At 39.8% G+C, this 24,714-nt stretch overlaps 1 protein-coding gene across 2 annotated transcripts in view; it reads left to right on the top strand.

Annotated features, from left to right (window-relative positions):
- Positions 1-61: 61 nt before the first annotated feature.
- KAT6A (lysine acetyltransferase 6A) overlaps positions 62-24,714 on the top strand; it is a 39,259-nt gene continuing 14,606 nt past the window's right edge. Inside the window, exons 1-11 of one of the 2 annotated variants that reach the window (XM_048287392.1) lie at positions 62-164; positions 2,059-2,101; positions 2,216-2,986; positions 16,358-16,466; positions 17,044-17,159; positions 17,404-17,485; positions 18,254-18,389; positions 20,174-20,487; positions 21,682-21,800; positions 23,322-23,437; positions 24,282-24,423. In XM_048287392.1, the coding sequence (XP_048143349.1) occupies positions 2,384-2,986; positions 16,358-16,466; positions 17,044-17,159; positions 17,404-17,485; positions 18,254-18,389; positions 20,174-20,487; positions 21,682-21,800; positions 23,322-23,437; positions 24,282-24,423 (1,737 nt within the window). In that variant the 5' untranslated portion in view covers positions 62-164; positions 2,059-2,101; positions 2,216-2,383. The remainder of the gene's footprint in view (positions 165-2,058; positions 2,102-2,215; positions 2,987-16,357; positions 16,467-17,043; positions 17,160-17,403; positions 17,486-18,253; positions 18,390-20,173; positions 20,488-21,681; positions 21,801-23,321; positions 23,438-24,281; positions 24,424-24,714) is intronic. The other variant, XM_048287393.1, reaches the window with a different exon arrangement.

Here is a 24,714-nt window from a genome sequence, read left to right as displayed (position 1 = left end):
GCTGTTCCGCCGCCTCGCCACCCCCTCCCCCCGCAGGCTGTTCCACCTCGCGCCCCCCCCTCCCCCCGCCGCAGCGCGCCGGGCCCAAGATGGCCGCCGTGTCAGTTTCGGGCTTCGCCGCCGTCCGGCCTTCACCTCCCGGGTCCCGGCGCTCGCGGGCCTCGGTAAGTAACGCTGGCGGAGCAGCGCCGCCTTGGGTGGTTGATGCCGAGGAAGTCGGGGACAGGCGGCTTGCGAGCTTCGTGGCCTGGGGAAGGGGAAGGCCCGTTGGGCGCTCCAGGCTCGCGGCCTGTTCCGGCCCCGCCGCCGCTCTGCGCCAGGCCCGGCCCCGCCGTCCGCTCCCGCGGCGCTCGCCAGGCCCACGCTTCGGGGAGGTGGCGGCCGCGGCACGGCGCGGGTGAGGCGGGCGGAGCGGCCGGGGGTCCGCGAGCTGAGGTCCGCTCAGTGTCTGGCGCAAGAGAGCGCGGCTGAGGCGGGTGCGGGCCCAGCCGTGCCAGTGTGAGGAGCTGGCCGGGCTGCACTGCCCGTGTCCGGGAGGACGGAGAGCTGCGTGGGGCCCGGCTGCCTGCCGCGGCTGCGGCCTGCGCCCCGCTTTTCCCGATCTCGCCGGTGCGAGTCTCTGTGCTGAGGCAGTGCGCTCCTCCGGGCGCCGTGTGCGGGACCCGCCCGCGGTGGGGATGGGGACGAGCGGTAGCAGGTGCAGGGGTCGCTTGTCACGCAGAGAGCGAGCGAGCGAGTGACCCACCGGCACTGGGACCGTCCCGGTATCGCCCCGGCCTGGCCGGACGCTTACATAACGCTTTGCGCCGGAGCTCTGCTGGGGAAAGGGGAAGGAATCCTCCGGGCCTCGGGATCCAGGCGGGCAGGGGCACCGCGGGAGCGCATCTCTGCTTTGCGAGGAGGGCAGGTGTCGAGGACCATGTTTCCCTTTGCATCTGTTGTTCGCAGAATAAAAGAACTCTAGGCAAGCACCGCATCCTTTCTAGTTTAAGCAGTCGTTCAGAATCTTTCCAGTACAGGCTGTGTGGAACTCTGCTATTGAGTCTGATATCTGTATGCAAATGTGTTCTGTGTTGATAAATTCTTTAGTACTTACTAGAGAGAACAGGATAACTGTGTTGTCGATTTAGTTTTGTCTAAACCTGCCCTTGAAGAAAATTGTTATTTCTTGCGATAAACAGTTTGCAGATGCTTCTCAGTTAGTGTACTAGTGTACTCCTGAAGTAGAACTTCAGCAGAGCAGACAGTTATCACACTCAGAAAAAGCTATTTTAAAGATAACTAACTAAGGCTCTGAAGTAGAGCCTCATACCCTTTCACCAGCACCTTTAATTAGCAGTGTCATAAGCATTCCTTTTATGCTGTGTATGGTCACCTGTTACTTTGTCCTCAGGTGTTTTCAGTGTGCCTCATCAATAATGAAAATTATGTTGTATTCTTTTTTCTATGGCCTCTAAAAGTAGAGCATTTAATTACAATCTCCAGCTGTGTTTCTTCACTTTTTTCCTTTATGGAACAACTGTCGTAGGTTTTCTTCACAGAAGGGAAACAGACCTATGATGACACTCCTGAAAGCGCTCTGAAAGTTTCTTGCTGTTTGCTCAAGAGTCTTAGTTATTCCTGTTTTCTATTGGAGTTTCAGGCAGTGTCTTCCATGTGTAAAAATTAAGAGCGCTGCTGCTATTTTAAGGTGTTTGTTGTGGTTTTCTTTTTTTCTCCAAATATTAATATATGTCGTGCCCAGCAGTGATACAAAACCTGGTATAGAATGCATACCGACTGATGGATCAAAATGAAAAGGATGCTTTTCTCGAGGTTGCATGGAGTAATTTTAGTGCTAAAGTATACTTTTATTAGTAGTGAAGATAAAACCTGAAGTATTACTACAGTGTTTCGGAACTGTAGTGGCTTAAAACTCTGCTATGTGTTTAATGAATTAACATTGTTTGCTCTTTTCTTTTCTTTTCTTTTCTTTTCTTTTCTTTTCTTTTCTTTTCTTTTCTTTTTTCTTTTCTTCATAACTGTTTTTTCTTAAATGTGTCTCTTGTTTTCTTCCAGGCCTAACATTAGAATTCTTTTGATTGTGAGACCAGAAGCTCAGGTGAGATAATGCTGAAATCTTTATACTTTAGTGGAAAAACCTTCTGTGAAGCTGTTATGGGATTTATTGGAAAGAGTATAGAGGTTTCTAATTGTTTTGTTTTCTTCTCTTCAGTGTGAAAACAAATAATGTTTGAGAAAGGAGGATTAATTCAGGACAGAAAACGTGTATGCTATGGTTAGCTGGTTCCCATCATTCGAGGATCTGTTTTCTCATCGTTTGAAACTCGTTCAGCATCAGGATAAAGGATAACGACTCTATGGATATACAGAATTTTTCACCATGGTAAAACTCGCCAACCCGCTGTATACAGAGTGGATTTTGGAGGCAATCAAAAAGGTAAAGAAGCAAAAACAGCGTCCTTCAGAGGAGAGGATATGCAATGCAGTGTCGTCTTCGCATGGTTTGGACCGCAAAACTGTTCTGGAACAGTTAGAGTTGAGTGTTAAAGATGGAACTATTTTAAAAGTCTCCAACAAGGGTCTCAACTCCTACAAGGATCCTGATAATCCTGGGAGAATAGCACTTCCGAAGCCTCGGAACCATGGCAAGTTGGATGGTAAACCAAATGTGGACTGGAATAAACTTATTAAACGGGCAATTGAGGGCTTGGCTGAGTCTAGTGGCTCATCCTTGAAGAACATCGAGCGCTTTCTGAAAGGTCAGAAAGATGTGTCTGCATTATTTGGGGGTAGCGCTGCCTCCATTTTTCACCAGCAATTACGATTAGCTGTCAAACGTGCTGTTGGCCATGGTAGGCTCCTTAAGGATGGACCTCTGTACCAACTCAACACTAAAGCAACCACTAATGCTGATGGGAAGGAGAGTTTTGAGTCTCTTTCCTGTCTCCCTCCAGTGTGTCTCCTTCCCCATGAAAAGGATAAGGTAAGACCCAGTTTTTGCATGGTCATTTTCTTATGATTGATGGAATGTATCAATACAGAGTTGCAGTTTGAGGCCAGTGATCTTGCATCTGGTATGTTAGAAGTTATTAATGTGTATTTAGGATCCCATTGTATCCAATTTTGTAAGCATGAGAGGAAATGTAATGGATTGTAATTTGTACTTTGGACCAGAAAATTGCAGATGAGCTGCTGTGGGGAATTGACAATGCTTCTGTGCAGTGGAACTGAATGTATAGTAACAGGCTTACTGTAGGTGTGTTAGCAAAACGTAGGAAGTAAGCCTTCTGTCTTGAAGGTGAGGTGGATTTGCAAAGCACACTTGAAATGATCTCTTTCACACTTTTATGTGACTGCCATTTCTTCTTTGTATTTGAGTTCAGGTAACATAGTGAAGGACTAATTAGCAATTGCCACCTAATGCTGTCTTAGAGGCTTTCTTCATAATGAGCAGACAACTTTTTGTCCCAGAACCACTTCGGTGTGAAATAGGAAGAAACCTGGTCCAGTGGAAGATGTTCCTATCTGTGGGAGGGGGGTTGGAACTGGATTATTTTTAACCCAAACCATTCTATGATCTGGAGATCATGGAAATGCTGGAAAGAGCACTCAGGGACTTCTGTACCCTTTATCCCCTCCCCTCCCCCCCATTGAAAATATGAGTTCTTGATAGAAACCGAAATATTTTTTCTGTTGCTTTCTCTTATTTTTTGTGGTTTCCCCCTCCTTTCTGCCATACTTCTGCATGCCTAAGGTCATTGATCCTCCACTCCAACCTCAAGATGAAGTTGTTGGGAGTGAAATTCATGCCCAGTCAGTATATTTTTATTCTTTCTGTTACTGTGAATGCAGAGTTAAAACCAGAAGCTAGTCTTTGTTTATTGAAGATCAATTTGCCAGTGATTCGTATTATTTGCGCTACTACTCTCTAGGACATCAAGAATGTGAAGTTACTCTTTTTTATCCTAAAGAGATAGATTTTTCAGCAGAATGGGAAATACTTGGTTGTTGTAAATATCCTGTTCAGGGATGAGTTCTTTGGATGTGTCCTGCTCATGGTTTTTGAAGTCAGCTTCACTCTCAGGTGAGAGATGCTTTAATGATCTATTAGGATTTGAAGACTTAAAACTGCTGTAGGAGTCTTCTTCCTAAAGAAACTAAAATCTGCACAGCTGCTTTATCACCAGTAAAGTTTCTCTGAAGTTCTAATTTAAGCGTGGGAGCTTTACTGTGGACACAGTACTTAATTTGTCAGTGTGTTGTGCTGTGGGCTGGCGTAACGTAGGAAGTATTACTATGCTGAAAATTCCAGCAGCTTCCTCTGTCCTTTTTTCAAGTGTTTTGTCTACAAATGTCTCCTATGTAAGTCTCCAACTTTATCTACAATGAAATCAATATAGCTGTAAAATGTTATGAAAACTGGATATAAACAAACCTGGCACATGAGGTGGCTGGATTGAGAGTGCTGGTAACAGTGGATAATATTAGCTGTGCATATTATTAACACAGTATGTTTCACAACCTAATCAGCCTTCTTGTAATGTGCTGAAACTCAGGAGCAGCTTGATATTCTTTGAGATGAATTGTTCCCTGCGCTTTTCTTAAAATGTTATGAATCAGAGTGGTGAATGGTAGTATGAGCTGCTACAAATACTGAATTTAGTCTGGGATTTGTTTTTTGTCCCCTCGGAAAAATATAAATTTTGCAAGGGATTTCTTCAATAAATTCTTCTGGTTCTTTTGTGTCTGTGTGTATCTGTGTTTAACCCTAGATTTCTGCTCTTCATGTACCATCTCTGTGCTGTGTAACTCAGGCCAAATTTCATACTGGTTTCTGAAGTAATCTTGAAGATACGATGTTAAAACATGTAGGTTCTGCCAGCATTAATTGACTGGCAAGTCAGTGGTAGCTCAGAGTTCCTGTTTTCTAGGATTTTTAAGACAGTTTATTTTTTGGTTTTGGTTTGGTTTTGGTTGGTTGTTTTTTCCGTGCAGACACTGCAATGACCTTCACTCTACTACTTTCTGTTAAATCTCAACCAGTTTATGCAGGTGCAGGAGACATACTGTGCTGTAGTGATTTGCTTGACTTACGGGGTGCTTGAGAGTGGTGAGGGATTTTTTTTCTCTTCCTTTTTTTTTTCTTCAATGGAGTATACTTGGTACAAATTCTTTGGGAGCATTGTGACGATGTTTCCCTTGATTCTTAGAAGAGCACTGGCAGTAACATGAACAAAAAAGTTCAACCTCCCAAATCTGAGAAATCCTTATGAACTGTCTCATTTGCTGCTGTTAAGTTTCTGTCCTTACACTGTTTTGATCTTTAACATACATTTAAGAACTCTCCATTTATCATATGATCCAAATATATGAATCTTAAAGGAATAATATTTTTTCATTTATTTAAATGTAGCATCCACACAGCTGCATTTAGTTACCTGTCTGATAGTGTTTTCACTTTGTTAGATGCCTGGAAGTGAACATTCAATTCTGGGTCTTTTACTGTGTGTTATAAAACTGAATACCTTGCAGGAGGTCTATAAAGCTGAGGCTCAAGTGTTTTAACCAAATTTAGCATAACGCAGCACCACAGAAGCTTTGTTTAGTAAATATTACTTGTTTTTTTCAGATCTTCTTTTTCATCTCGATGTTCTGTGAATACCAGATTATAGCGTTCAAGGGCAAAAATCCTGGCAAGTTGTCATGGTTTACTGGGTAGTAATGGCGTGCTGCTGACATTATGGTTTTCAAATCCCTAGCCTAAAAACGCTACTTGGATGAAAACAAGCAAACAGAAAAAAAATCCTGCTGATGGGCAGAGCTCACTGCTGAAAGTTGCTTATCTGATAGTGACAATGGCTGACAAAAGCAGAGTTGTCTTAAATTCGAGTTTCAAGCACCATGCATGCATAGGCTTTAGGGAAGTGGCCTTTCCTTTCTTTGCAGTTATTTTAGAAGCTAAAATACCGTAACAGTAGTTTCTGTAGCAAACCCCTGATTAAATATGCATGAAAGATTTTTTTAAAGTATGATGGTGCCTTCTGTTTCCTTCTGCATAGTTGCTGCACTTGCAGACTGAAACAGGAATTTTACTTTTTGAAGTTTGTGGGGTTTTTTTCTTGATGAAAAATTGTTGTTTTCTAGTATTGGTTCATAGGAACAGTTTCGTTTCTTGAAACTTCTTACTAATTTTTATTTTTTTAAATGCTTTTTTCTGAGGCAGGCGAAAAATTTCTTTGGTGCTGCTTTGGAAACTATGACTTACCCTTAAATGAATGTCATGTATCTTTAGATAGATAGGGGCAAAATTTTTTTTTTCAGCGAAACAGAATCATCAGTGTTCCTGTTTTAACATATGCTGGCTGTTGAGATGTCTTTGGGAATAGAAAGGCTTGACATGAGTATTCAGAAAGAAAAAGGTGCAAGTATCTCGATGAAAGTTTTTAGGGTCTTTCACCACCACTCGATTAAATTTTTAGCTTGGGGATTCATGGTGGTGTGTTGTTTGGTTGATTTTTTGTTTGTTCTGATTGTGGCAAGTGCTGTAGAGATGATTTAGGAAGTTAGTATTATTCACACTGACACAACGCATCTCTGGCCAGAGGTTGCCACAGCCATTGCAAAGAAAAAAAAAGCTGGGGGTTGTCTTCCTGAACAGTTCCTGAAAGTGGATACACCACCGTTTATTTATATGGCTATGGTGCCTAGTAGTTCAAGTGATACTGTATTGGCAATGTACAAAAGTGTAGCTGAACAGCATCTCTTTTTAAAATTTTTGGTACTTAGTGTGAAAAAAGGCAATACTCATGAGATGATGAGCACAAGGTAATACTATTAGGTAATAAATAAAGGTCATGGTATATTAGCTACATGCTGAAAATTTTAATCATGTCTTTTAGTCACTACAAAACTAATGGTTTTGAGGTATAGAAGAATTATGACTGTGTATTATGACAGTCTTTTCTGCAGGGTATATCTTCCTTTGGGATCATTTAGCATGATTTTAAAATTTAGTAGTACAGTGGTCAAACTAGAAGAAGAAACTCAGCCACAGCTTGAATACTAGCTTTAGTGAAAAACTAATGAATATGTGGGAGATACAAATGTAGTACTTGAATAAAACTTAAGGCAAACTGTGTTACCTTATTAATGCAGTAGCTTTTGATAAATGCTGCAGCTGCTACTCCAAAATGCTAAAATACGTTATCTCACTACCTGCATGTTCTATTTATCAAAAATAGTAGTAAAATATCTAACAAATGAAAATTAAATTTACCATTTGCATGCATGACTTTTGCAACATGGCTGCAGTTAATAAAGACTATTGTCATCAGACAGCAAAATGCCATGCAGCCTCTCTCTCATTCCCCCCCCCAGAGTGGGATGGGGGAGAGAATTGGAAGAAAAAAAAAGTAAAATTCATGGGTCGAAATAAAGACAGTTTAATAAGACAGAAAATAAAGGGGAAATAATAACAACTATGGTAAAATAATTAAAATATACAAAACAAGTGATGCACAAAGCAGTTGCTCACCACCTGCCAACTGATGGCCTGACAGTCCCCGAGCAGCAGCCCCCAGACAGCTTCTCCCCAGTTTATGTACTGAGCATGACACCATATGGTCTAGAATATCTCTTTGGACAGGCTGGGTCAGCTGTCCCGGCTGTGTCCCATGCCAGCATCCTGTGCCTGCCAGCCTCCTCACTGTGGGTGGGGTGAGAAGCTAAAAAGTCCTTGACTTGGTGTAAGTCCTACTCGGCAACAACTGAAACATCAGTGAGTTATCCAAAGTATTCTCATCCTACAAAACACAACACCATACCAGCTACTATGAGAAGAATTAACACTATCCCAGCCAAAACCAGCACAACCGTTAAATAGTTATTATAGAATTACTACAATGCAAAAATTACTGCACTCCTATGAGACTACTACAACACAGTAATATTTAATAACGTTTAAGAGCAAAGAGCTCTTTCCTGGTGCACCGTCGTGAGGAACTTAGGCTGTAGTAAGTTGCAGGTCTTAAGGCTGGATGCCTTAAAGATAGCTTGCTCTGCTTTTGTTTTGTTGACACTTGTTACAGAACACAGGTTAAAAGGCTGTAAGAATTTCTGTAAAATCATTATTATTGAAAAAACCCAACAATAACGTATCAGCTCACTGAAGGAGAAGTGGAAATAATTGCTATATGTGTTGGAAGTTTCCAGAGCATCTGAAATTTGATCTCAGGACAACAGTAGGACTGTTTCTTCCTCAATTAGAAGGAAAATACAGGTGATATTATTTGAGCTCCATTTGCACTGTCCTTGAAACTGTCTTTTATGTCAGTTAAAACTGTCTGTGGCTGTAGCAACCTTTAAGTAAGTATCTTAGTATTATCCTGCAGTTCAGGTGAGGGTATAAAGCCAAAATGGAAGTGCTTCCTGAAAAAAAAATAAGAGGAACTTCTGTGGCTGAAAAGTAGGGGTAATATTTAACACAGATTCCCTGTGCTGCTGTCTTGCATGTTCCTTAAGGCGTGTCTGTTTCCTAGTTTTGTGTTGCTATTTACATTTGTAGGTACTTATCAATCACTTTAACTCCGGGCTGTTATACATGCAGCATCCTTCAGGCCTTCCCTCTTGCCAGTAGTAGTTCTAGATCCCAGTGTGCACTCGTAAACTCACGTGAAGCAAAACTTCTTGTGTCTTTCTAGAAAGTTTGTATGCTTTGAGGGCATCATAGTTGTTTTGAAGGCCTTTAAGCATACGATAACTATTGCTATATTGTGCCTGTTTTAATAATTGTTAATTCCATGTCTTAAATGAAAGAACTGTGCAATTACTGGTACAGAAGTTATTTGTGGATTGATTTGTGTGGGGCGGAGTACATAAATGATCTGCAACCAGAACACTGTAATTATATATTGAGAGCTCACCCATCTCTCCAAGGGCGCTCTTCAAGCTCGGGCTCCCAGCTGGAGGAAGATTAGGATTCACTCTCTTCCAGCTGCTTCTGGGGAAGAGAAGTCTGTAGTTCTGTCTAAAAAACACCTTGTGGTTGATAACAGATGGCCTCCATCTGTACACTGTGTAACCCTGGAAACCCAAGTGCTAAAAAATTACTTTGAACTTTATTCACTCGATTAGTGAACAGGTGAAGTAGCTCTTAGTAATTGAGCAAATGTAAGCAGGTCCTAAATGTTATTGCCATGGGCACCTGTGAATGGATGCGATGAACTGATGCATTTAGCGTGGAATGGGGCTGAATGGTACCAAGAGTGGCTCTGGCAGTGTCTGGAGTCATGGCAACTTAGAGGCAAAGCTTGTCACTGTGGGAAGACATCAGATGCTGTGATGAGTACCTGTGTCAATGGATACTGCTGTGGAGGAAGTCTTTTTAACAGTGTTCTCTGACACAATTTCAGCAGAAGCTGAGTATAGGATAACAGATTAAAACGGAGGAGACTAGTCCAATACGGTGGCTGGATCCCTGTTGTCAGTCCTTTCTGTCCGGTAGATTATTTACAGATATGGAATGACATCTCTCTGAAGTTTGGTTAATAAAGGAATTGTATTTACTACAGAGCTTTAAAGGCTAGTCAGACAGGGAGGAGAGTGGATGATGGAGAATGTTGATAAAGAAACAACAGTTTGATTCCAGTGTTAGCTTTGTTATACAGGAAGGGAAGAAACAGCAGAGAGAATGAGACAGGTCATTCTGTCCCTGCTTTTCTCCTAGTTTCCCAGCAATTTCATCTCAAGTTGTAATGGTGGTGGAAAAAACAGTTAAAAAGCAATAGTTATTAAATGAAGTACTGCCATTGTAGTTGAAAAATAGGTTCCATGTTCTTAAAATTTTAAATTCAAACATTCAGTCAACAAAATCTGGTGAACAAACACTATGTGTGACAGACTGCTGAGTCCTTCAGTCTTTGTGAAGTAGGTGGGTATTTACTTGTTCAAGGATTTCAAACTGCATTTATCCTAGTGAGTTAAGTCATGTTGGCCTCTAGTTCACCTGTTTAGGTTTCCTTTGTATTTCGTGTGTAAATCTGACTTAATTTTTCTGTCCTCGCCAGTATTTTTCTGACTGTACGAACACCTTTCCTTTGAGCAGCTACTAATACTGCTTCTGGCATTGGATGAGAAGTTGTGACTTACTGCTTGTTTCATTGTTCAAGAATCTGGCAGTCTCCCCATTGTTACTGCTATTGTGGTAAATCTGGACTTGTAGTGAGATGGAAAAGAAAGGAGGGAGAAGGGTGTCCAAGAAGAATGACTCTTGAGTAGGAAACACAATCCCATTTGTAATATATTTGCTTGTTTTGAGGTACTTTTGAAAGTCAGTTAACCAGTCTGTGGACTTATTCATGAACGACTTCTGGTTTGAAAATACAGAATCTTCCAAACGTGTTTCTGTGAAGACTTACGAATTACTAAAACTTTTAATTACCAGTACCTCTATTAGTTCACTGTATTTCAGAAAACTGAATAGAACAAATTATGGGTCTTGGTACAAAGTTAAATGCCTGCACAAGTGCTATTAAAAATATGAGACTGGACCCCTTCATTTCCTAGAATCTTTGCTTGTTTTTGAACCTTTAGCAGTAAGCTGAGTCACCATTCTATCTCCACTTATCAGTGTGTAAAATGAAAATTTTGTCAAAACTAAAGGTGTTCTGAATTATAAAAGAAGTTACCAGTTCTACGCATTTCTCCCCATTTCTGTTGAACTGTCCCATCTAATCTTAAAAGTCCAGAAAAACTGGTGTCAGATACAGCCTTTAGATGAGTGTTTGTATAGGTTTGACGTAATTTAGAATTCATGAACAGTATACAGCTTCTCCCAGGCATTAGGTTTCTCCTCAGTCTTTGAGACTCAGTTCTGGATATTTAGTAATGAGCGTTCTAATTGTAGTGTTGGATCTCTGAACTTGTCTGGACTTACAGTGAATTTCTTGAAGGTGTGCATGGAAGGAAAGAAAGTAATTCTGCTGCTGAGCATTGCAATGACTGAGCTTCAGAAGCTGCTAATCATTAAGCTGCCTGCAAAATATTTAGTGCAATCTCAGGAACAAGTAGATGCACTTGCTTTGTGCTGCCACCAATTGTTTTTTTTTCTTCAAAATATGCAACCATGAAATGTTCTGACTGACTTCACTTGGCTTTGCAAATTCAAGATACCTTTGTATGGGTGGTCTCTCAGCAACAGACCTGTTTGGAAAAGCTTTTATCTGCATATGTTTGGGGTTTTGCCACACTTGCTGTATAAGGCTGCCCAGGTGAGAATGGTCTGTGTCTCTGCAGACAGTGCAGGGAGAGAGAATAGCGTGGAATGACTATGGGTCAAGAACATGGGACTTGGTTAAATCTTACTGTCAAGAGTTTATACTGAGCAGTGAATCTTGATAGTGAAGACTTATGTGTAGAATGCTTCTTTTGTTCTCTTCATTTTGTGCTCAAGGTGGTAAAGTTTCAAAAACTGAGTAGGATTTGGTTTCATAGTTGAACTTGTTGCGGGTATCCTGGGTAAACTACAAGTAGCAGCCTTGAATCAGGTAGAGATCTGTAATGTGCATGAAATGCTCATTGACAGTTCCTTTTGTGTCTTCTCTGGTATCATGTTTATGTGGGGCCCTGCATTCTGTTAAAAACTTTTTTACATTTTCTAACGGAAGTCTTTTCCATTCTTACAGGGATGCTGCTAATCTTGAAGTAAAGCAGTGTACAATATTTAAAGATAGAATAATTACCTATATGCATAGACATTACTTAGATGTTAACAAAAATCTCATCCCCAAAGTAACTTTGTTTCTAGAAATCAAAGTCAATGTTGAAGTTCCTTACTTTTTGTGAGAATCAAAGTATTGTGGAATGCGAGGGTTTTTTTCAGTGAGAGGAATTAAGATTTTAGCTTGCTCTTGATTCGAGGGGTGTGTCTTCCTTTAGCAGCTGTGGAAGTCTGTGACTTCTTAGAAATATCTTTTGATCTCAAATAGAGTAAAATAATCTGTCACTCCCAAGACAGCATCCTATATTTTCTTGAAAATTATGAGGCTGGAACAAAATGTAGGTGAGAGCTCACAGGATATAACTTTGGGTAAAGAAAACTTCAGTAACTTGAACTGCTAGGTTCCTGAATCAATGGCAAGTGAAGGGAGTTTATACTGCAGAGAAAGAAATCGGAGCCTCTCTTTCCCCTCACCACCCTGAGTTTGCAGTCAGGAAGTCTTGGCATGTGATTCTGATTGTGACTAACAAATCTTGAGTCCTTTTAATCCTCTGATTAGAGGACTTGTTAGTTCTGGGACTAACAATTGACTGTCTAAGCATTTCCCGTTGACATTCTGTGAAGTTTTTACCTTGTGCATGTCTGATAGTAAGATAATTTCTTCGGTTTGAATGCTAGCCCCAGATAATACTCACCTTGCTTTTTTGCATTGGTTTCCAGATGTCAATAATCACTGCATAAAATTCAGCCTGTAGATACCTCACTAATATCCAAGCTATTGGCCTTTGCACTTGACTCTACTCTTGCAGCAGCATTTCAGATTTTCTCTCCGTTGTATTAGTCCTTCCTCAAACGGCAGCACCTATTTTAAATGTCCTTTAATTTTTCTATTTAAATGACCCTATATGTTTCTCTTAAGAAGAGGTGTGTATTTCATGCTTGTTCCTTTCTTCTGTATGCTATTTTATCTTTTCTCCCTTATATTTGTTTTAATGTTGTCTCATGTTTTAGGCCATCATTCTGCCATATAAATATGCTTCTTCCTTTCAAGTGAGATTCAAGAAGTGAATTGGAGACAATATCCATTTACAGAGACAAACACACATACGTGTGTTATGGTAATAGCTTTTCTTGGGTGTATTTAAATATATTTAGCATTGTTTTCTTGAGTAAAAACAGTATTTTAAGAGATTTCTGTTTTTACTCTAAGTTGCTTCATACTTTTTCTTCACCATACTGTCGGAAGGGAACATTGAGTTGAGATGTGGTAACTTATATAGAAGAAGGGTTAGTTATTAGTCATTGCTGCTACAAGTTGATATTATTGAATAGTATTTTCTAAATTCTGCAGTTTTCTCTATATAAAGCAAAAAAGTCCACAGAATTTGTAAAATTACTTTGACAATATGAAATTCATTGGCTCTGATTTTGAGGCATGGAACTGAAGCAGTTTTCCTCTCCAGCCACTGATCCAAAAGGCATGGAATCCAGCCTTTGTGATGCCCTGCTCACTGAAACATGTTTCCTCATGTTTAAAATATTTTTTTTGTGTGTGGTGTAGGTTGTACTTTCCCTCTGTCTTTTCTGGTTCATCTGCTCTTGCCAGGAGCTTCAGCTTTTGAGGGAGACTTTTGTGACAGAATGGGCTATTTGAAATGAGGAGTAATGATTTGTCACTTGCTCAGAAATAGACGCACAAAAAAGCATTACCTAGTGTGAATTCTCGGAAGCCATCTACCATTGCTCCTAGGAGGCTTCACATTCGAGGGATCTTAAAGAGCAAAGCAAAAAAAAGTTGGTGTGAGCGTATGTGTTTCTTTTTTGCTGGTTTAAATTCTATACCCACTCGATTCCAACCACAACCACTATGACTACCAGAAGGGTATATGTGATGATGAGACTAAGACAGTCATGGTATCTAGTGAGCCCCAGATGGTATTAAAATGTCTGTAAAGTGCTTTAACATTACTGACAAGTGACCATTGTGACACCGTGGCCTGCAGACTTGGCTGTGAGTTCTGAGGCGTTTCCTAACCTCACTTTTCCTAAATTAAGAAGACTACAAAGCAGATGGGTTGGCCAAAACTGAGATTGTAGAATTACTACACACACACACGTTTTCCATAGGCACTTCTCTGTAGTCGCCTTTAGGAGAGCGTACAGTCTGTGAATCTTTAAGGCACATTTGGTTTCTAGAAACCCTTTGTATAGTAACAACATGTGCTGAGAGGCTGGCAGGCTGTAAGACACTGTCAGCCCCGATTTGTTCTGGCTCCCTCCCTCACTGAATCTGGTGACATCACACAGATAGATGTGCTTGTGAGCAAAACAGCAGAAGGAGTTGAATGTCTGCCAAAAATTTGCAGTATGAAACGGAGCTGCCTGCTTCCAGTCTTGTTTTCACGAATCTTTCATTGTGTGCTTGCATTTTTCACTTGCCAGGATGTTCTTTGCGGAACAAACACAGCAGCAGTGAAATCTCTCTCCATGCTTAGCATAACAGTCTCACACAGAGGCTTTGGAGGAGTAGCCTGATCCCTACATTCAAAATTGTTCCAATTTAATTAATTATTCTAAAACATTTTGAATTCTAGTAGAGCCTTCCCCTAAACTGTAGATGTTTTGGTTTTTTTTTTAGAAGTGATAAAGTGTTTGCTTGCAGCTTGCCAGGGGTGGTAAATAGAGGAAACATTGAAGCTGTGGAGGATAGTCTTTCATCTGGCTCTTCCAAACCTAGACAGTGTTTACATCTGGGCATCCAAATTTGAAGGACTGTAGGGATGAACAGGGTATGCACAAATACTGGCTCGAACAGATAAGAAAGACTATCTTAGGCTGTTGACTGTCTGTAAAACTCTATTTGATGAAATAAATTGCTCGTGAACTTCCTGCAGAGGATATGTGAAATAATCTTATTTCTCCCCTGAAAAGTTGCATGAATGTTGCAGCTTTCCTTTCAAAAGGCAGAAAGTAAAAGTAGTTCCTGAAATCTTGAATCCAGAGAAATTAAAGCACTGACTGACCCTTCCTACACAGGGTTTTTTCCCCCAGTAAACCTCTTACTGACTGGAAGCAGCTAACTGTCTGGCACCTAGAGTCCAGTCATGAACAAAAAGAGAACAATTTGTGTACAGAAGATTCCTCTCTGTTAAAAGAGGATGGGGAATCCCTGCATAGCTGATTTCAGCTGATGTTGCTGTGGTGACTATGGCTGGAAAGATACTGCCTGTGGGCAGTGAAGATGCTAGCTTCCCCTTCCCATTTGGATATTAATGATTAGTATGCTTGGCATAACTATCTACAGTTGTCTTGTTTTCTCTGTTTCTCAAAAGGAGCAGAAACTGCAATCCTTCAATTAACTAATCCTGTGAACGTATTCCAAACTGAAGTAGTTTGATGGGCAGGTGATTTCATACTAGTTTATACTTCAGCATCATTTGGGATTTCCCCAAAGGCTAATATAAATACTTGTGTTCTAAATGAGGAATGTCAGGCTTTCTTTCCTGTTGTGTGGCTTAATTTTGAAACAGCAGATTTCCTAAGGTGTTCAGATTGTTTCCATCTAGTGGGTGCTTTAAGGACTACATCTCAGACTGAAGGTGTACCGTGTGTGCTCTGTCTGTACACTGAGCAAAAGGTAGAGATTTCAAATTTTCAGTTTCTATGTTACAGTAATATAAACAAATTGATATTTGATTTATTTACTGATTCCTGCAAGAAGCTATTCTGGATACAGCTTTTGCTTTGGCTTAGGCAGAGTAAAGGTGCTTGAAGTTTTTCTGGTACGGGCTTCCATGCAATAATTAACAGTACACACATATGTACCTGCAGAATAGATTCCGAAAAGGTATGTGTGAAATCACTAACTGTAACTTGATACAGCTATACAAAGAATGTTTCTCGGAACTTGCCGTAATCTAACGTTATTCCCATTTCCAGTGTTTTAAATGTGGTTTCAGCATATTTTTATTGTACTTTTAAATTAAATTTTGTGTACATCTTTTCTCTGGAAACTATAAATCACAGGATTTAAATGCAGAAGTGGATTAGAAATAATTTGCTAGATCATGAAATCCAGTACTTAATGTTAAATTAGGCCATCCTTTCACTCTTATTAGTTGACTGAGTACCACTTTAAAACAATTATTGCAGTTGCTACATCTTAGATGAGGCTGTTGTAGAATGTCAGTCCTTAAGTTTAAAACTGTACTGCTTATTTCTGGCCAAATGTATTGTTGGCTAGTTCATATCTATTGCTTACTTTGCTAGTGCTGTGCCTCATCTTAAAAGCATCTTTTTTGCTACACAATGTTTAACTCCCCCCATAACTTTTTCACAGAGAGCACACCTTTTTATCTGCTTGTGACTGCTAAATAGCATACTCACATAATTTTTTGCAGGAAGATTTTTATTTTAGTTTTTCATAACAGTGTTAACAGTTGTACAGATTTTGTTCTTTGGAGTATTAACTTCTATTCAGTCAGTGCTGTATTGAATGTGAGAACCAAGTAAAATCTTTGAGACATGATGTGTATTACATCACATTTATGTGATATATATAAACGTCTGTGTCATTTTGTGTATTACAGTTTGCTCCCTTGAGATACCCAGTGCTCTTACTCTCTGTTCTCCTCACAGCCGGTTGCTGAACCAATTCCAATTTGCAGTTTCTGCCTTGGTACAAAAGAGCAAAATCGGGAGAAGAAACCTGAAGAGCTCATCTCTTGTGCTGACTGTGGCAACAGTGGTAGGTGACCATTTACAGGGCTGCTGGTACTGTCCCTTCCCTTGAGACAGAAGAGCCCACACACTGCCTGGTGCTGCCCCATGCACAGAGGGAGTATGCATCTAGTAAGAATCTTACCACTTAAGACAAGAGAAGTCTAGTGTAGTCACTCCTGCTGACCCAGACGTGAGGAATATGCTTCTGTGGCATACAGTACAGCTAGTTCATACAATACAACTGAATCTTAGGCTCCCAGAGGGGAGACAGCTAAGTTAACCTAGCACAAATAATTCATTTGGCTCCTGGAAGGTTTTTTTTTAAAATGTGGCAATGAAGACCAGTTTCACCATGTTTCTCAATTCAATTATGAGGAATTACCTTTGTGTTCTTTTGTATGTGGGCCTGCCATTTGCTATCTAGGGTACTGGTTTGTGTTATAAGTAGGTAAGAATAGAAGCACCTAAAAATAGGAGTATCTGGACAACCAAAATTCTGCATGGGAATACACAATTGATAAAGTTGTCTCTCTGTGAGCTATCTATGACCATCAACAGAAGTATAATGATTTTACCAGTAAAGTGTTCTCCTTTTTCTCCAGGTCATCCGTCCTGTTTGAAGTTCTCTCCAGAGCTGACAGTTCGAGTGAAAGCCTTGCGGTGGCAGTGTATTGAATGCAAAACGTGCAGCTCCTGTAGAGATCAAGGGAAAAATGCTGTGAGTATAGTGGAGTATGGATTGAATGAAGATGATGCCAGTTTGTTGGCTGTTACGTTAAACTACAAAATAAAATTATTTTAGAGACAAATATCTCTAGATTTTATTTTAGTCTGGTAGTCTTTCTGAGACCTGCGAAATACCTTGAATTGTTCGTAGTGTAAAATTATGTGCCTGTCCTCTGAAATTAATGGAGGGCTTGATGCTGATGCACATATAAAGAGAGATTATGTGTCTTCAACAGGATAACATGCTATTTTGTGACTCCTGTGACCGTGGCTTTCACATGGAATGCTGTGATCCTCCTCTTACCAGGATGCCAAAAGGTGAGGACTTTGTGGTGAAAAGGATAATTTAAGATGGTGTTGGAAGAGATCAGTGGGCAGGCAGTGCTTCCACTTATTTGGTCCTCTTTTAGCTACATATAGCTCATTTTTGTATGGAATTATCTTTCAAGTATTAGAAACCAAAGAAGGTTCAGAACTTCACATCCAGGTTTTTCACTGTCTCCTGTTCCCTGTACATTACTCTCTGTGAAGGGTTTTGAAAAAAAATTCTTGATGTTTGAAGGAATAGAAGTGATCCCTACAGATTAAGATGATCAGCTTTCATTTGCATGAATAGCCTTGTACAAAAGAAAGAGATAACATCTATGTTTTTGAAGTGATATCCATTTGGACAGTAGAGTATTCTGGACAAGTGAACTTCTCTTTCCAATCAGAAAGCAGATTATGTATGGAAGATTCTTCCTTGGTAGTTAGAAGAAAACTTTTGTGTGTAAGATAGTTGGAAGTAGTATAGAAGTGAGCAGATAATGGGATAATTAACCATTAAATCAAGGTTTTCTGATGATATGCTGCCGATTAAGGAGACTTCCTTTGGGTTTGTAACTCTGTGGGGGCTGGGGAGTATTCACAGGACTTGAGTTCAGATTGTTGAAGCATGCACATAATTCTTCTTGCACGTATATGTGATAATCAGTGCCTTTGGTACTGTTCCTACCCTTAATCTCAGAAGGCCTGTGGACTGTATTTCTCCCTTTTGTCCTATATAGATGTCTCTTGCATTCGGTGATGGGGACTTGTGTCTTATAGGTATGTGGATATGTCAAATATGTCGACCACGGAAGAAAGGAAGAAAACTTTTACAGAAGAAGGCAGCACAGATAAAAAGACGCTATGCTAACCCAATAGGACGTCCCAAAAACAGGTTAAAGAATCAAAATACAGCGTAAGTCTCTATAAGGAAAAGTAAGATGTGAGATTCCATAGGACAGTGGGTATTTCTGAAGTCTCTTGTCTACTTCGTGAGAATTTTTCTTTTACAATTAAGAGCTGTTCATTATTCTTTACTACAAATTTCCTGAAAAGGGCTGTGAAAGACTAGAAGTAACCTTAGTGCTTCTTTTGGCCAAGATTTTTGACTCTTTGTAGTAATTTACTGTTTATTTTTGAACTATTCCTTATAGTCAAATTCCTGAATTTTCCTGTTCATGTAATCTTTTTTGCTGGATGGCTCCTTCTTCCAGCATAATTGCCTTGCTTTACGTTTCCCAAGAACCCATTCTGTTGTTTAAAGAAATTAAGTAATCACAAGAAAGCATATGAGATTGTTTGACGTGTATTTAAACTGACACTGCTGCCAGAAAATATTTGTCCGCTTTCTGCTTCCATTCCACGTGTTTCTACATTTGTGGAGAACTCCATTGTGCTGAGACAGATTGTGTTGCTGCAGCCTTGTCATGGTTGTTGTGGGGCAACTATCTAGTTGTCAGGGAATTGGATTTGGCTGGGCAGGAATTCTTTGGAGAACTGTTCAGCCAAAGCAATTTCCTTGAATTAAGATTGCTGTACAGTGCTGTTTGTGATGCAGCACTATGGACTCTTCAGGATGCAAAACAGTGAAGGAGCATGTCACAAGAACTTCTGTTTTGGATATCAAATCAGCTTAAAAAAACAGTGGAACCACCACTTGATTCTAACCAATAGCACCAGAGGATGTTCTGGAAAACAACCTTACAAAATTTAATGCTTCTGAAAACAGAGGGAGTGTCTGTATTAAACATGATATTTTCTTTCAGTCAGTACAATAACTTTGCATAGAAGAACTCTCAGTATAATTCAGAGGAACTAAAGGAAAACTAGCTATCTGCTTCTACTCTTTTGTCCCTTTTAACTATTATTTCATGATTGATTCACAGGTTTTTTTGCCTTTGTTCCATCATTTCACTTGCAAAATATATCAGAATAGTGCAAAGATCTATAGTTTGTCTTCTTGGGGAAAAGCTGCCTACTTCTATCCTCCATAGCTGAAAGGACTGTAGCTAAAAATAGTCAGTCAGTCTACGGCACTCCTTCTGAGAAGTTATCTCACAGAATCATAGGATCATTTAGGTTGGAAAAGACCTCTAAGATCATCGAGCCCAGTCATTAACCCAGCATCACTGTGTTCACCATACCCCCAAGCCACATCCAGACACCTTTTGATACTTCCGTCTCAACAGAGTTTTGGAATTTGCAGTCTTAAAGATGGCAGCTGGTTGGAGAGCAACGCTGTTTTCAGCTAAGGTGACCATCAGTGGTGTAGGTTCTTAGCTACTAGGTGCATCCTTCATGTATTAACATTCTGTGAAATTCCTACGACAATTTCCTATCAGTACGAGAACTATGGCAAATGACAAGTGTAAATGTTTAAGAATTGCGTAAATTGAAGCCTTCTGTGCAATGTATTCATTTTGGTTACTGATTTTAAAATTTACTGTTGTTAAATTTGGTGAAAATCTATTGTTTATACTCAAATTAGTTTGACATAATGTTCAATGTAGAGAAAAATAGTGCAGTACTTCTACTGAGATGTTTAAATCCTGGCTCCTCTAGGGTACGCAGACTCTTGATGACTCCTATATTATTAAATTCTTCAGCTCACGTTCTGTGTGGCTGATAAATATGTTAGAGAAGATGGTAGACCACCTTACCACATCTTCTGACCGTATCTTTCCCCTTCTCATCTTTTAGATCAAAAGGTCCTTTCAGCAAAGTTCGCACTGGTCCTGGTCGGGGTCGGAAGCGTAAGATCGCTCTGTCCAGCCAGTCAGCATCATCAGAAGGAGGATACCTGGAGCAGGCAGATGTCTTGGACTTCTGCAGAGATGGCAGCAACACCTTGAAGTTTAACAAGAAAACCAAAGGGCTTATAGATGGCCTTACTAAATTCTTCACTCCCTCCCCTGATGGACGAAAAGCTCGAGGAGAAGTGGTAGACTATTCTCAGCAGTATAGGATCAGGAAAAAGGGTACCAGGAAATCTAGCACTTCAGAATGGCCCACAGGTAAAGATCTTTCACCCTGCCAATGTAAGTATCCTGTATACCAAGCAAATGTTCAAAGGCTAGGATGTTGAAGTGACTGGAATTGTTAGAGGCTGGAAACTTTGAGCTGAAAGTTAACACTGAAATGCACTTATCTTTGGTGCATTGAGGTAGAGTACGAGCTGGAAAAAGGAAGTGATCCTAGAGACCTTAGCCTCTTTAGATATGATGGCAAGGTGTGATGAGGGGTTAAATGATTACGGTGAGGTAGAATGCCCATTGGTAAGGAGGTGCTTGCAGACAGCCCTAGGAAATGGGCTAAATAATGTCACATTGGAAAGAAATTACATAGGCAGCGGTTCATGAGAATTAAGAGCAGCAAGGTAGAAGTATGAAATGGAAAATAAATAACTAAAGCCAGTCGGATAGACCCATGAGTTTCCAATCTATGGATGCGTGCAAATGTTTCCTAATTTTTCTCAGCCGTAGAGGAGCCTGTTTGTGTGGCTTGGCATCTTCTTGCTGAAAACTATCCCTTCCCTTTGGAGTGCAGTTCTGCTTTCCTTGGTTTTTTTTGCTTTTCTAGCTTAAGATATTATCTATGACTGGACCTTTATTTAATTTCTGTATTCAGATATTTACAGTTTTGTTGAATGGTTCTGAGTTGTTCCTGAGCAGGCAGTGGAAAATATTCCACAATAAAATACTATATTTACAGCTTTAGAATAGTTACCTGCATTGACCTGGCTGGTGCTGGAAGAACAGCAACGTGACTTAATGCTTTGGGAGTGAGGTGAAGTGCATAGAGGGTTTTGTTGGATTTTTTGTTTGGGTTTCTTTGTTTGTTTTTGTTGAAGGGGTATTTCTAAGGTGATAAATGCAGGTGTCCTGGTTTTGGTTTTACCAGATATGGCATTTAAATAGTTGTGATCCTTGTTTGTGAAAAGCAGGCTTAGTGGTAAGCCATTGATGCCTTCATGGTACTATGACTATCTAGGTGGCGACATTTGGACCTGCTTAAATATAGGACAGTACTACTTACATGGTCCCAAATCTAGAACCTGTTCTTCCTTTGTGGTCCCAAATCTGAACAGAAAATCCCATCAAAAAAAATCTGGCACAGTGTGTGAATACAGCCAGATGTTGTTTGTCACTGCACTAAAAGCAAATACTCTTGTAAATGTAGGTGAAGACAATTTTCTCTCTCATTTACAGACAATCAGGATGGCTGGGATGGAAAACAAGAAACGGAGGAGCGTTTTTTTGGAAGCCAGGATGTGTTAAATGAAAAAGACATGGAGTTGTTTCGAGATATTCAGGAACAAGCACTGCAGGTAAAGTTAAATTGTCAGTGTCTGGCAGTAAGTACCAAATCTGTGAAAGACATTTAAACAATTATAAAGCCACCACCCCAACAACAAAATAACAACAAGAAATGCAGACTTCAGATGAGTCAGTCTGTCACAGAAGCTAATGTGCTTGGTTTCTGCTGCTTGAAAATTATGGACAACTGACCTCAAGAGAGCTGAAGGATAACATAAAAGGGAGTGTGAGTGGTTAAGGTGGCTAAAAAACCTTGAGGTCTGTGGCTTTAGTCCTCTCAGAACTGTTAAATAGCTGGTAAAACATGTGGACTGTGAAAACAATAAAATGTGGGATGGTTTGCTAGCAGCATGGGTCACATAGAGTCTCAGAGTAGTTAAAGCATTCTTTTTCTGGGTACTTTAACTCCTTATGGAGCAGGGTAGAGCATGTGTCTGTATACACATTGATAGATGTTTGCCAATAGAGGTTGCTGTTCCTTTTCATCTAGAGCTCCACAGATGTGGATGCCTAGGATTAGATCCTGAGGTGACTTTTGCCTATACCAGTCCCACTTAAGAAGCTTAGCAAGATACTAATTTGGAATGTTAACTTTTCAATGTTAACTTTTTAAACTGTCCTGGGTACAGCTGTCTCATTCTGCTAGGATAAATTTGCATATAGGTAATTCACTGGTATTCGTCCCATTAGCTGCTGACCTCCAGCATGAAAAATTCTCATTTGTTAATAACTTCAGTCCGGGTGGTTCATATTATAATGCAAGGCTAGTGGGAATATTTAGATTTCTATAATTCTGTGAGTGACAGTCTTTTGAGATAAAATCTTCATGAGCTGAGAAAGCATTTGTTTTCTTTTAAAGTAGAGCATTTAGTATCCTTATTTTTAGTTGCTATAAAATATAGTTACTATCAGAGGGACAGGGGAAATAAAGGTTGTATAAGTAGTTTAAAAATACTCTATTTTCTATTTTTCTCTTCTTCTAATAAATGTGAGGTTTTTCCTTAATTCTTCAGCAGTTGTGATGATAAGCAGATAGCCACATCCTGAATATTGGTTTGGTAGCTGCTATGGTCACAGTAGTGCATCTAGTCTCAGAGCTGGGAAGACACTGATGTGTGATGTCAAATACTTGCATGTTCTAGTTTTTAACTTCAGGAGCAGTTTATATGTTTCTGTTCTTCACTACTGAAATAACAAGAAAGAAAATTACGATGAGATTCAAAAAAGATTGTATTAAACTCTGCTGTGTACTAATTTGCATTTAAAACTATGGCATGCAACACCGTGAATGGTAGTGGAGATACGTGGTATGATAATGTTTATTAATTCTTTCTTTTTGTGAATCACGTGGTTGCTTGAAGTGTGACTGGTACTGGTTTTTAGTGTCAGAGAGCAACATCTGCATCTTCCTAATTATTTGTGAGTTTGAGCAGAATGGACTGTGTAGATGAAAATGTTTTAATTTATTTAATCTTAGAAGTCTTTCACTTGAAAATTTATGAAAACTTGTTTTTTTTTTTACCCTTGCATAGAAAGTAGGGGTGACTGGGCCTCCTGATCCGCAAGTCCGCTGCCCTTCTGTTATCGAATTTGGCAAGTACGAAATCCAGACCTGGTACTCCTCCCCGTATCCACAGGAGTACTCGAGGTAGGACTCTTATTTGTTCTTCTTTGGTGTTTATGGGAAAACTGTACTCGAGCAGGCATAGAAATCTGGTGGTTTCTACATTTTGGTGTCTGAAAGATTGTTCTGCTGTGCTGCACATATAGTTGCTTTGCTGTTCTCTTGCTTAAGAACTTTGCAAATTGTCTGAACTGCAAACTCTTTTAACTTTATTCAGAAAGAGGAATGACTTACAAGGGCTATAGCTAGAGGAAGAAAATTAAGTGAAACTCTTTTTTCTGCCATTTAATAAGAACATGTGGTCTGTCATGAGGAATTACTCTAGCTGTACAAAGACATTCCTGCCCAAGCTAGGGTATATAAATGGAGTTGAATCACAAGAATTTTGGGAAACATGCATTCCAGTCGTTTGTGTCAGTGTAGTATGTAAAATGGTTTTAAAGCAGATGGATAGGTGGTGATGTGACCCATCACTCAAGGGTATGTACATACAGCTGGGATGTTGGCTGTGATGATGAGGGAAAGAAGGGAATAGGAACTATTTATCTCATCCATCCTAGCATCATTAGTGCAAAACTGGGAGGGGTTACTGTTTTTTTCCTAGGATTTTAATCTATTTCTTCTGGCATAAGTTAATAATGTAAATGTAATTATGCAGGACATTAAGGGCTGTTTTTAAATACGCATTTGTTACAGAGTAAGTGTCATGACTTTAACTATGGTAAGGTGGTTTTGCCCTCATTAGCACATACACAAGGTCAGTGTATATTGGGTTTGTTCTTACCAAGTTCTCTATCGGCAGGAGTGAGGAATTTTGTATAAAAGTCTCTGCCTTCAGTCTCTGATCTTTCTCTGTCTTTGCTTACAGGCTACCGAAGTTGTACCTTTGTGAATTCTGTCTAAAATATATGAAAAGCAGGACTATTCTCCAACAGCATATGAAAAAATGTGGCTGGTTTCATCCTCCAGCCAATGAAATTTACAGAAAAAATAATATATCGGTCTTTGAGGTAAGTTAGAAAATGAAGCCGCTCACTTTTCTCTGTAAAATAGGGTCTTCAGCACCTAATCACATGATAAATTTTTCGTAGTCTTAAAAATCTTCATTCTTGAAACACTTAAGTTTCCAAGAGTGAGGAACAACAAGCAAGCATCCAGTAGGAACTGACCTTGTGTACAGATTATTCATCCGTAAAACACAGAAGACTCACTTTGTAAAAATCTGGTTTTTATATTTTGCGAAAATTAATTTTAAGTTGTCTCTTAAGCTACTGAATGTGACAGTGACTTGGTCACAGCCT

This window comes from Corvus hawaiiensis, chromosome 27 (assembly GCF_020740725.1).
Source record: "Corvus hawaiiensis isolate bCorHaw1 chromosome 27, bCorHaw1.pri.cur, whole genome shotgun sequence".
Lineage (NCBI taxonomy): Eukaryota > Metazoa > Chordata > Aves > Passeriformes > Corvidae > Corvus > Corvus hawaiiensis.
This window is presented reverse-complemented; position numbering and strand designations above follow the sequence as displayed.